Below are 13,749 nucleotides of genomic sequence, written 5' to 3' on the forward strand. Positions count from 1 at the left end.
ACCACCCAGCTGGGGAGAAGGTGACCTGCTGCAAGCCCTTGAGAAGGAAAGGAGGGTGCAACCCCACCTCCAGGAGTCCTTGCCTTTGTACCGGGAATAGAGGGGCCTAAACAAGTAGCACCACGCCATGCCATGGCACCCAAGAAAGCCAAGCAAATGAAGGGACAGCCAAAAATGCTTTTTTTCTTTTTTCCTGATGTTAGATCAGCTGCAATGGGCGGATAAAGATAGGATAATAAAATATCTTTTCCAGAGGAAGAAACAATAACAGGCTCTTTTCCTTTCAGTGCACTACTTAGGAATATCCTTATTCATTTTCTACAAACACTTCCAAATTTGTTTGTTTTTTTTTTTTCCCCCCGTTCTTTTGGCCATGAACATATGTAAGTAGATCATTTTAAGAACTGTCAGACTTAGGAAAAAAAGCAGGCTTTCACAGAGGTAAGCTATCCCACACTCCAAGAAGGGGCTATTCAGTATTTTATTTATCAGCAAATTTCTACTCCTGACTAGTCAGAAACTGGAAGAAGCCTCATGCACTCCAACAGTATTTGTTCAAGCATTAACAGTTAAGTGCAACCCCAATATTTATGCAGAAAACTAATACTGTATATTTTGGTTTTTAAAGACTAACAGTATCTAAAACCTGTTATGTCTACCTAATGCAGAGTTGGATAATGACCCATTACAGAAGCTACAGAATCCATCTTCTGCATGAACATTTGCAGCAAGAAACTGAAATCCCTTCTAAGATCTCACACTCATTTACTCTAAATTCACAACCATAAAACAGATAATAAGCAAACGTCACATTAAGAGGAAATGTTAGTTTATCCTTGAAACAATTACCAACAGATAAAATACTTGATATTGACATGTCTAAGGACATGTTTAAACAAGTTTTTGTATTATTCTAGCTTAAATTACATCAGGAAAGAATTATTCTCGTCTAAAGCTGAATTTAGCTTGGTAATAAGCAAAATAAACCTAATCCTTTTTTTCTTTTTTTTTTTAAGAATACTGGTCTCAGCATTTTTCTGTATTTCTTCCTGTTTCATTATCATTTTTATCATCAATTAGTGTTTCATTATAGGAGATGATCATCTGCTAGTACCAGTGAGTTTAAACTTTTCTCAATATTAACCCTCTTCAGAATTCTCCCCCAATCTATATACTTCAGATTTGACTCGTCTCCTCCTACCTCAATAATAATCAATAAAAATCAGTACTTACAGCAGATCTACAGCGAAACTGAAAAATGCAGTGTCTTTCCTACAGACTGCACTAATAAATGTATATTCTGTATGGAAAGAAGGCATTCCTTAATCTTATTTATAGATTGTTAGCAGCCAAAAAAAACAGAACTGACAGAGACTAGAATTTGTCATGCTACATGTTTTAATTAAGACTTGAAATCGCTTAATCCTTTCTTTCAAATACAATTCCTTAATCAGGAAATATGTGGTTGCTATATGAACTGTCATCTTACTGTGGCTATGGATCTGGTATTCCTTAGCTGCATTATTCCCCTCCAGGGACAGGCAGCACAATGTAAATGGCATTTTTCAGTATGTCATTAAAATACCTCATATTTCAACTTGTTGGAGGCTCTCCATTTGCAAAATAACTTTCAGAAAACTCGCATCTCATTTAAGTGTCTCCATTTTCATGCTTCAATGCTAAGAATTACACAGAGCTCTGTGAAATACGAAAATGAAAGCAGACAGAAAACACCATTCATAAAACAGATTTATAAATAAATTGCTATTTCTGACTAGCAAGTAACCAGAAAGCATGCAGACAATAATTTCAACAAGTGGAATATTACCTGGGTGGAGCTGGCAGCAACCGAAATGCAGTCAATGAAACCATGTCTCCGAGTGAAAAATGCAACTATCTGCTGCCAACGGGAAGGCTCATTTCGTAACTCATCTGTCGAGCCTTTCTTTGCCCACTGCTTGTGCTTTGGGCCTACAGAGCTATGGCTTGAGCCCGTGTTGCCTCGATTGGCGCGAGAATAGAGGAGTGTGTTATTTCCGAAAATGTAATTCATCTCTGCAGCTCTGCAGGTGGTTGCCAGGCAGTCTTACTTCCCTACCAGCTGCTGAGTGGTGAATGAGCAGAAAAAAAAGATGCAGATAGAATTACAGCAGCATCGCTTACAAACCAGGAAAACAAAATTCTTCATAGCTGATGCTGTTCTTCTTCCAAGCTTTTCTACCACCTACATCCTTCCTCTACCTGTGATTGCTCGAGAGTATGCTCATTATTGTAATTCTAAGAAAAAGCACAAGTGAATGTTTTCCTTCTTGTTCCTTTTTCAGAACCCACAGGATCGAAAGCTTGTTTGATCGAAAGCTTGTTTTCTCTTCCTAGAGAAATAATAATACCTGCACCTAACAGGTATTTAAGAGAAATTGGATGGCAGGTACAGTACAACGTTAGAAATCCACAGCTAAAAGGATGGTGGTGCATGGTAACAGCTACTGGGTGGAGAAAGCATGGATCACAAATCACCAAGTTTCAATCACTGTCTCCATTAAGATCCAATAGCATCTTTTCACTGCCTGCATAAATTATAAACATGAACTGAATTAAACAGGGAACATGCAGCAATGCAGCACAACTTCACTTATTCACTGGTTTCAGTCTTCTGAAAGCATTCCTCAGAAAAAAAGGAGACCTCGTTCAGAATGAATAGCCAAGAAAAAATCACTGGTTCCTTTTTTATTTAAAAAAAAATCCTCCCTCTTTAGCACATAAAACTACTCAGAAGGAAACACATACCCTTCTGAACACAACACAGTCATTTTATATTGTGTATCAGTGGATGGCTAGTTTTTTGTTTTTGTTTTTTTTTGACTCAGCAAGATTAGGGATATTAGCATTAAACACTAGAATTCAATGCTTTGTTGCTCTTATTTTATCACTAACATGTCAGGATCTTAACACCTATCTCCAGAATTCTGCAAGTACTCTAGGCGTAATATGAAAACAACAAATATATCGTGACCCAAAGTTGTACCTCAGAAGTACAGGAAATGGCAAAAAAATCTGAAAGATGCTTATTGTGCACTAATGAATTTTCCATAAAATTACTTTGATTTCCAATAAAAATCACAAGACTACTAGTGCTATAGGACACAAGACACTAGTGCTATAGAGCACATTTTCTTTGCTCTCCTCACAGGAAAAAGGAGAAGTCACACAGTAAACAACTAAAAGGTTATCTGGAATTCAAGTTATCTTACTGAATTATTCACTAATCAAATTTTACACTTTTTTTTTTTTTAAGTCCTCCGGCTCAAATGCAAGAGACTGCTTTAGGAAATCAGTTACGTATTGAGGCTTTCAGTACAGCTTGCCTCCAGAAATCCAATACAAAATTATCAAAACTGCCTGTCCTATTTTCTATACAAAATGCTCTAGTGGTCAGAACCATACACCAGGGAAAACGTTTTCTTAAAAAGAAAAGCCTCAATATGGTTAACAAAGGCAGAAAAGTCCCTATATGGGCTTACAACACCGATACAACCTACAACAATAGAGTTTTACAAATCTACTGACTCACAATGCTGATTTTAGCAGAAATTATTAAATCCCTCCATATACATTTTTGGGTGCAATATACTCTTCTGCATGTGAAATTTTCACCAACTGCTTATGTTACAATGCAAACAAAAATAATTCAATATTTGTATTTACCGAGATATTGGTAATAAGATCCATGCACAATTTACTTCTCATTACTAGTACACTTCAATAACAACACTGACAGCATTTTTCAGACAAACCTTATTAATATTCATAAAATACGATGGCTTATCACTGTAAATCATATGAAACTAGGTCTGATTTGGGCACAGTCCTTAAAGCTGTGTTCATAAAGAAGGTAACAGAAGTAAAGATACGTCTGAGACACAGTAGAACATGAACTAGAAACTTTTTACAGTGTGAATTTTTCTAATTTGAGGGAAGAGAAGATTGTAGCCTTACCTGAACATTTATATTGTTATAGTCACAAAAAAATGTAAATAAGAACTTAAAAAAACACAGTTCTGACATTCAGGAATTTTTATTCAAAATTTCTGTTGTCAACAGAGTAGGAAGACAAAGATGTATAGATTTTCCTCCCATCCCAACCCCTAAGTTCAGTGCTGAAAGCAAAGCTGCAAAGGACACTTTGGAGCTTAAACAAGCTGTATAGTTCTTAATCTGTGCCCTAACACACACGTTTCCATGTTCAGAAAATGCATTCTTTTAAGCACTTGCCAAGATTTCATCACTATACATATCGCTATCGAGATACTGCTATGCAGTTCAAAGTTTTATGGTATAAAAGAACACAAGCTATTCATTACTGTTAAAGGAGAAAATTTAATTTTATATACACAAATATCTGATAGAACGTCCGCTGCGATGGCCTAGCTTGACTTCCTGCAAAACAAATGACAACCATTTGTCATCTTTAAAGGTGTAGGCTTGCCACTGGTTTGAATTAAGCTGTTTCATAGGCCGTATTCTGTGCAGGTCAGATCTAGAATAAAACACTGTTTGCACATCTGGTCTGGAAAATTGCCCTCCAGAGCTGCCCGGGTTTTGCTGGCTGGGAAGGAAGAGGCACTCGGGAAGGCTCACCACGACACGCTGATGCGGACAACACAGTGAAGCAGGGGCTGAGCAGAACAACCAACCACAACCAAAACGCTTGGTCATGAGCAGGACCAAAGGCCAAGGCACAGAGAGGCATAAGCAATTAAAGTCAAAAAGGAACATCCTGTGCCTTATTCTGACCCCTGTATGACAAACTCTTTCAACTGTGATTGCTAGGGAAGCACAGCTATCCATAAATCAAAACTGACAGCCAAGAAAAGTGTGTTTCAAAAAAATTCTGCACGTAATATTCATACACCTATGTGTCTCCATAGGCTTCAAAATGGACAGCCACACGGGCGAGTATTGTTTATAATTCTGAAAATAATAATACATAATAATCCATAATACATGGACAAGAGCCTATTTTTCTTGACATTACATGGACCAGTTTGAAGGTGAGACAGGTAGGCTGTATTTTAAGGCATTTTCCTTCGAGGACTGTTCCCACTCACCCCACGACAAACCCAGGGCATCACTGACATAGGGGCTTTAGAAATCAGCACTTCAGGAAAGGCAGGTAGAGACAAAAATTCCTGATAGTGAAGCCACGAGGCTTTCCTTTTGATGCAACAGAGGGACAAAAGTCCAGAGAGGGACTTCAAGCAGAGGTTAAGCAATCACACTGGTGACACGAGACAAGCAATCTGTGCTGGTACCCTCTTTATGGATATTAATGGTATTGAGCAGGATTTACTGATGCCTAAGAAGATATAGCTGCAATTATTTGTAGAAGCCTGCACTATGGTAATGAGGTAAACCCAGATTTTACAAGTTACAGCCACAACAACCCAAAGGTGGCAGCATAGCCTACATCTAGAAATGATGCAGCATCACGATAAAGCAAAGGGGTCTGGACAGGAAGAATACTAGCTTGTGCAGGTGAAAATGAAGACGGGTGGGAGGTAAAATAAGGACTTGTTTTGAACAAAATACATTTCAGTGGAGTCTAAAGGTAGTCTACACCTACACGTAGTAGTCTACACCCACATGTACAAATCGCAGTAAGTATCCAGAGGAGACAATCCAAGAATCCTCAGTACAGAGGTTAGGGCTCAAACTGCAGCAAATGGCCTATGGAGTCAGGGCAGGGCAGGAGACTCACCAGGGCGTCTGAAGAAGCCCTGAGGAGAGCTGCTGTCATTCCCTCCCCATATTCTGCACTCTAAACTGATGGGGACAAAAAAACCCACAGCCAAACAAAGGCCTTATTTACTATGAGGCAAGAATTAAGAATTCACAGATAAACATAATTAAGATTTACAAATCAGTACACACAGTACGCATACCTTTCTACAGCTTAATAAAATTACTGAAAGATGCATCTGCTTTTGTAGCAGACACGGAACAACAACATTTGTTATGCAGCCAGTTAACAAGATACAGTAACCACTGTGATTAAATGTATTTAAAAATTAGCATCAAGTACTTGGAATGGAAATACTCTGATTTTGTACTTGAGCCATTTCTTATTAGCAGCTTGCTGGGACGAGTTAAACATGACATACCGTACTTTAATCTCAAAGAAAGCTTTCCTGCACATACCTCCACCAGCAGGCATACCTTGAAATTGAAATATACAGCAACAAAACTGTTTGCATATGCAAACAGCAGTTATATGTCAATTGCTCTTTAAACAACAAGCACAACTGAATTCTTTGAAAAATGTCTTGTTAGTTTTCTTATCACACTGCTAAACAGTACAAACTGGATAAACTGATACATTTTAGAGAGTAAATTCAAGAAGAACCTAAAACAGTGGCAGGTGCCTATGTTCAGTACCGCTTACCTTACTATTAAAAAGTAGAGACAAATGAAATGCATACAACTAAATTTAAATACTCAAATAGAAGACTATATAGCTAGCTCCCAAGGTGGGGAAAAAACACTGAAAAAATATAATATATGGGACCAAAAGGATGGCCTTTGATCAACTGTAATTTACACAGTCAAAAAAGTACATATTGCAGTATGAAACCCACAGATTATTCCAGAATAATACATTACTAGTAGAAGGATGAACATCAACAATTACTAAAAAGCATTTGTATTACACCCCCATAACCTACCAATCTGTGCAGATTAAAGTGCCTGGTTTTCCGTACACTGCTCATGAATCTTCTGCCCATCCTTTTGGCACGCCAGACTGATAAAAACATCCTATGTTTAACACAAGTTTCTTTAGCCTTTCTTCAAAGTGAGCCCAACTGCACTGAGCTCTCCAGGGAAATCTCAGGGGAAATGAGTACAACCAGTTATTAAGACAACTTGATGTTGATTACTATATCCTAGGTTGTTCCAATGATTGGATTAATCCACCTTCCATCTGTTACAGTTTTTCTTTCTTATCTCTGTTGACAAGAATTTGTTGAACAGATCCACATTGAAAGAGAGGCAGATTTGGTCAACGGCTTCTTAACAGGAGACACAAACTGATACCTCTGCACATATTTGTATATTCCTCAACTTAAAGGAACTTTAAAAGTAGCAATCTGTTAAGGACTTGGGCAAGGCTTTTTAATTAACAGTTGCAGAGCACCTCCTCAAAAGCGGCCACCAAATCATAACACTAGCCTAAAAATGAGTACTTCTGAGGGTCTGTTCAAGTTGGTCTTCATAATTTCTGCTGATCTCCCATGTACATCCCTAACTACAGAGGTACCGTCTTCCTGCTGAAGATAGCATAAAGTTTTAAGGGTCTCCATTTAGGTAACAGTAAGAGATTGCAACTTTCTCACAACCATAAATATCAGCTGATCTTGCAAAATGCATGTCAGCCTATCTTTAATTAATAAATGGAAGCAGCATCGGCAGCTTCAGGGGAACCTTGCCTACCTGGCTCAGAGGGAAGTAGGATTTAGGAAATCATATAAGCAGGAAAACGTACTTGGGCAAGTAGGGAGGTAGAATTACTTTGACTGTTGTCTCACCTTGAGCATGCCTTTGTAGTTCAAGAAATCCTAATGCCCATCATTTCACTGAGCTTTTCCACTCTCTTAATGAGCAGAGAAGCCTATTTTAACAGGTGCTCCACAAGCTCTCAAGACATCTGGGGAAGCACTTGAGAGGATGAGGGGGATGGAGGAGGAGGGTGGGGAGTGGCTGCAAGCAGGACAGACCGGGAGAGGAACCTATCCATCTTATCAGCACAACATTCAGAGACTACCAGCAGCTGAAAGATTTCCAAAGTTACAGCTGGACTGGGGGATCACTGGAGTTAGTGGCTATAATTTAATCATTCTATATATAAATAAAGTATATAAAATATAATATATAAACCTGCTAATTTCCATTTCCATTTCTGAATAAGCTTACGTTTCTGAAATAACTCGCTAATTATACTTTTACTGACCTAACCTTACTGACTTGAGTTTTGTTAACAATCTCCTGACTCAGCTCCTTCCCAAACGAGGAGTCAAACTGATGTATCTTTCACTGTAGGGTAGCTGCTCCCTGTTTGACCACTCTTTATTTCTCTTCTGCGAACCATTTCTAGTTTGATATACCTTCTGATATAAGAAACCATGCAGTTCTCAAGGAACACTGCAGATTTCAACAGTGATACAATAATGCAATTTTATTCCCATTTGCTTCCCCAGACATTCTTGCTATTCCGTTTGCCTTTTTGACTGTTACTGAGCACTGAAATGATTTTTCCATCAGTCTATTTTAACCCTGAGCTCTCATTCCTCAGAGACGATACAATGAGGAGACTAGTTTTTCCTGACATACTTATGGTAACCTCCATCCATCATGATTACTGATGTTCTTTCCTACCCTTTACTTTCCTGTTGGTTTATTGTTTCCTTTTAATGGTGTTTTTTTTTTAAATTAATTAAACCCTAAGTTTTTTTTCTTAATCCACAACAACCTAATTTTTCTATAAGCCTTTTCAGGGAGTTACATTGCATGCATCTAAGAAAAACTAGAAACCAACATCAACAAGATGATCTTCATGCACACGCTCTAATACCTTTGTGCAGCAGAAGACTCTGCCATGCTTTCATCACTTCCTCATCAGCACTTTCTCCAGGCACTCACTGATCCTGCCCTTTACAACAGTTCCTCCATTTTCCCAGCTCAGAATGAGGCCGAGTTGCCATTTCTACGAGCCCTTCCAGATGCCTCTTTAAGAAAAGTACCACCTTGCCATATTTCATTCCTGTGATACCACAGTCAATTTAGGCAGACTTATACATCACTGTAGCACTAACAGGTACATAGTTTGAGTCCATTTAAAACTATTCAGCATAAATACCAATAGGTCTTGAAGACACTTTTACAAAGATGTCTGAACATGTGTCAAAAACAGGTATACACTAAATGGGCTCAAGACATTTATCCCACAGAGTAAAACTACAGTGCATGTTGTCAGCTGGACCAGACAGCAAAGCCTGTGACACAGCTTTGGGTATCACTTACATTGGAAAATTTTTTGAAACTGTCTACACATACATTGTAAATACAGGGCTGTAAATAAAATACTTATCCTTTCGTGTGCAGATCACTTTAAATGAAGAATACTTCATTTTAAGACTTTTTTTTTCCATCATATTGCATCATGACCTGTTATGTTATAAACCTTACAATGATTTATTACTCACAGCTTTTTTCCTTGATAGAAAACTAATTGTCAGTCCACAGTTTAAAACCTTGTTTGATATTAGATCTATCACAGATTTCGCTTGGTTGGAGTTTTAATATTTCTAATTAATGGAAATATTAGATTGAAAAATGAAAGTATGATAGAAAAGCTAAATTCAGCTTTACAATTAAAATCTTTTTGTAGCACCACCATCTAGTGGTCGCTCTTGTTAGCAGTGTATTGCTTTCCAGTACACCAAAGCCAGATCAGCTTGGTCACATTTTATTTCATAGTAACTTGAGAAACTCTCATGCTGCAATCCCAAAGTCCTACAAAAAATTTTGAAAGCTCATACTGAAGAAACTCTAGTACTAGCTGCCTGCCTACCTGAAAACGTTCAAGTGTCTGGGACAGAATACGTGTGAAGGAAGTTTGACCATTCTTCTTACCTGTTCGTGATTGTCTATCACCAAGCACTCAAAAAAAAAAAATGCATTTTTACAGGGTGAAGAAGAGTTTCACTTCACCCAGTGTTAGAGAACAGAGGATAACAAATCTCATAGGTTAAGTTTACATCTCTGATGCTTGAGGTACATAGTATACATTTCCTCATAAACTGACAAAGCTCGACCCTAACAAGGCAAAAACACCATGTGCCCTGTCTTATGCTTAAACTTCAAATCAGTACAGATAGTATTGGTTACTTCGTGACAACTGCAAACATCCAAAATCCTACCTTACCCTGAGGTAGCTCACCCCTCTTAGACAGGAAACCACCTTGAGTTACTATGGCACTTAACATAAAACATCTGAAAAGAGTAATTACATGCACATCCTCTAAACATTTCAGATATACATTTGACTTTTTTGGTTACTGAAGGATGCTCTTTGAAAACCATCCACGTGTCCAAGCAAGTTGCAACAGCTACTTTAAGTCCTACAGATGATGAAAGCTCCTCTTGAGGACAAAAACTATTTAAAACCTTGCACACCTCAGTTCTTCATCATCTTCTATCCATGTTCTGCATTAGTGTTCTAGGCTGTAGAGGGCTTGCTAAAAAGAGAAGGTATTTCTCAGAAAATCTGATTCTACTGCCCTCTGCAGCATTTCTCAAAAAGCAGCATATGACTGCAAAGCAGCGTTTACATCCAAAAGGTTAGCTTGGAGAACAACTCCGTATTTGAAATTTAAAAAGTATTTAGCAAGTCTAATTAAAAAAACAGCCTGTGTTATTAGTATAATGAACACATCCTCTTTCTTACTAAAACTTCCCAATGCCCTCTGTTACATTTTGTTTCTTTAAACAAAGGCACTATTGAATACAGCTAATTAAGATCTTGTATACCAGCCAATACCTGGTCCCTACACCACAGTGCAGTGAGCCAGTCTAACAAACAAATTCACAAAGCTCTCTCAACCCAGAGCTGTTGCTGCTAAATAGATCTTCAGCATGAGCTATGCCAACACCAGGAACATGTATTGAAGAGAGGACCAGCTACGCTAAGCATTCAATAGCAACCTTGGGTTTCTCTGACATACTTAAGTCAAATAAAAATATAACACAAATAAAACTCAAACACAGGAACTACTCTGTGTACTTTGGTTTCCCTACAGTTCAGGCAGTGAAAAAGACACCAAGGTAATTAGAGCCCTTTGAACTGTCTCAAGTACAATGAAAGAGCATCTAGATTGATCTGCTTCTTAGAACTATCTCATATAACCATTATATATTTTTATCACTATTTGCAGAGGTATCTGGATTGTGAAATATATTAAACCTGATCTCTAAGTACAGACAGTTGTGCAGTTTACCTCTTTGCCTTTTTGACCCCTTTATACTTTCTGAAATGCACGACTAAGCACACTATAAATTAGGAAAAGCTTGTGCATAGAGTCCACCTTAAGTCTCCAGTGGCAGAGGGTTTTTTTTAATATATATATAATGAACACACACAAAATGCAATGTATTACTTTAGGTATCCATGAATTTATGGATACCTAGACATGGCAAAGTGTGTTACTGTGTGTGTGCCTTCATAAGCAACACAAGATTGAGGTCCTAGCCCAGCCCAAAATGAGAGGTTTGTTGCATTAGCTTTCTTACAAGGCTCCTCAGATGTTAATAAAGCCCACTTCAAATAGGTTACTCATTAGGACATGAAGAATACAGCTTGTCTTGTGCTTCCCTGAAGACTACAGAAACACACAGAGGATTTCTTATGGAGTTTAATGTAAAAATAAATGTGTCCAATAACACTGTTTACATTTTCTAAAATTTTAGAAAAGATGAAAGACAATTATTAAATACACCCCCACTACAGCCCGTTCCTCTGTAGAATCCTTAGAAGTAGATAATAAAGAGCTGATGCTCAATATTTTTCCTTAGAGTTACACTTCCAGAACATTTTAAGTTTAGAACAACTTTTTTTCTTAAAATATCCTGATGCTTTGTACAGTACTCTGCTAATTTCAGGCAAAGGATACTACCACACCAAAAACTCAAGCTAAAAATGTCAAAACTGAGGCCTACCTTATCATTCTAAACCCCAAATACTCATCATTATCAAATCATTTTTCCATTTTTTCTTCAAAAAAAGAGCCAGATAGATTCAGAAGTGTTTATAGAAAACACACCATTTAGTCTGGCACACTAAAATATTAAGCTATTCAGAAAATGATTAAGCTGCATTTCCCTACTAAGTAAGTAAATAAAACTGCCTGCTACAACCCCCCAAAATCTCACTCACTCCTCTTACTGGATTTTCCATACAGGACCTTGATTCAAACATTTAATAAAAATGAACTCAGAACTGATTCTGCAGAATCCTTGTAGAAAACACAAAACGCAGCTGACAACGGTAACCATAGCGCCCAGTCAGAACTCCATCTGAGACCTCAAGTTACGTCGAGATTTGTTATTGGGGCATTTTACAACATGTGCTTTTAATCACGATGTGCAGAACAAAGTCAATACCTTAATGTCTATACAGTGATTTTTACAAATGAGCAGTTCCATATAAGGAAGTGTATCTGATGAATTTTTTTCCCCACAAAAGTATATCCCTAGAGAGTATATCAAAACAGTTCACTCTTGTAACTTAAAAAAACCATACCTTTACTGGTGAAATATGAGAATGAGAAACGAATCCATGTACATTCTCAATCTGTGACAGATTCTTCTCTGATACATGAACCAGCTCTGGACCCGTCACCTCATTGCTGATGTGGGGCGAGCTGTGCTCCTGCGGAGGTGTATCTTCATCCTGATAGCGGTATTTCTGAAGAAAACAATTAGAGAAAAAGATTAGCGCACCAGGAAAATGTGAAAACATTATCCACAAAACGTAGGAGAGACAAATAGTTACTTTCTGACCCTGCTGACCTCAAGGTAATAAAATCTAGAAATAAAAGGTTTAAATTAATATTTTCAGTTTAAAAACTGGTCCCATTTAAAAATATTCCAGCCACTTGAAATGCTATAAAGAAATGCTAGAAATGCTCTAAAGCTACCTAGTCTTTTGTCTGTTTGCATATAGTAACATGCCCGCAAACTCTTCCAAAAAACTTTTTTTCCTTACACTTCTAATACAGCATTATGTCCTGCCTTTAAAAACCACCAGCCTCAAAAACTTTTTCCCCACTTCCTATTTAGCACATCTGCTAAAAGCCTTTTCTGTCAGTTGAAAGGTTTCAGCTTTTATGTTGGGGTATCAACACAGCAATTCACTGCTCCTAACTTTGTTATGAGACTACAGTATGTGGGCTCGCAACAAGACAGATGAAGCTTCTGTGATACAGAAGCCTCCACACAGAAACACAAGACATTACTCAGTCAGTCTTATTAATTTTCATTCAATTTCAAAAGCCAGAACCTATTATTTATCCGCCAGGGCTGTGTTCCAGTCAGACAGTGCTGCAGCCACACTTGCAGCCCCCGCTAAAAAGTATGAATGAAGTCATGGGTACACGTAGTATTCACCTCTTCTCTGGATTGCGGAGTTAACTGCTCATCAAGCATTATGCATTGTTACAATTTACATTAAAAATTGAAAAAGAAGTGCTGTGGTAAAGAACTCTCTCATGTAAGGCTTTATAGACAAGGGCTATAAGCTCAAAAAAAATCTTAAACACGAAGGGCTATTTGGATTTTAATGTGATATTCAAGACTGGGAAATATTTTGCAAATAGTAGTAAAGCCAACCCAAAGCTACTAAAAAACAGATTTCATCTTTAAAATACACTAACTAAACTACTTACAGGATAGCATTTCTAAGTGCTATATCCACAACTTCTTATGCTAAAAGTTACCCAACTGTCCTCATCCTTCGCAGCAAATACTTCAGAGCAAAGTGCTTCAGCTTGGATGTAAAGCAGATCGTCTTACAACAGATGACTCTCCATGGTAGTGGAAGTGTTTTGTACTGCTTTACTCTTGAGCATCACCTCCAAAACACCCGTGCCTCTTGACTGAGAGGGAGCATCTAACTGCTCGGGCATGGTCAAAGAGCCA

General features: G+C 37.8%; 1 protein-coding gene across 17 annotated transcripts in view; it reads right to left on the bottom strand.

Annotated features, from left to right (window-relative positions):
• Positions 1-13,749, bottom strand: part of DLG1 (discs large MAGUK scaffold protein 1) — a 151,198-nt gene that overhangs the window by 84,132 nt on the left and 53,317 nt on the right. For 14 of the 17 annotated variants that reach the window (XM_083849104.1, XM_083849114.1, XM_083849112.1 and 11 more), the window contains exon 4: positions 12,353-12,517. In XM_083849104.1, coding sequence (XP_083705230.1) covers positions 12,353-12,517 — 165 coding nt within the window. The other 3 variants (XM_083849106.1, XM_083849101.1, XM_083849102.1) reach the window with 2 other exon arrangements.

The sequence above is a fragment of the Anser anser genome, assembly GCF_964211835.1.
Source record: "Anser anser genome assembly, chromosome: 9".
In the NCBI taxonomy this organism is placed as follows: Eukaryota; Metazoa; Chordata; class Aves; order Anseriformes; family Anatidae; genus Anser; species Anser anser.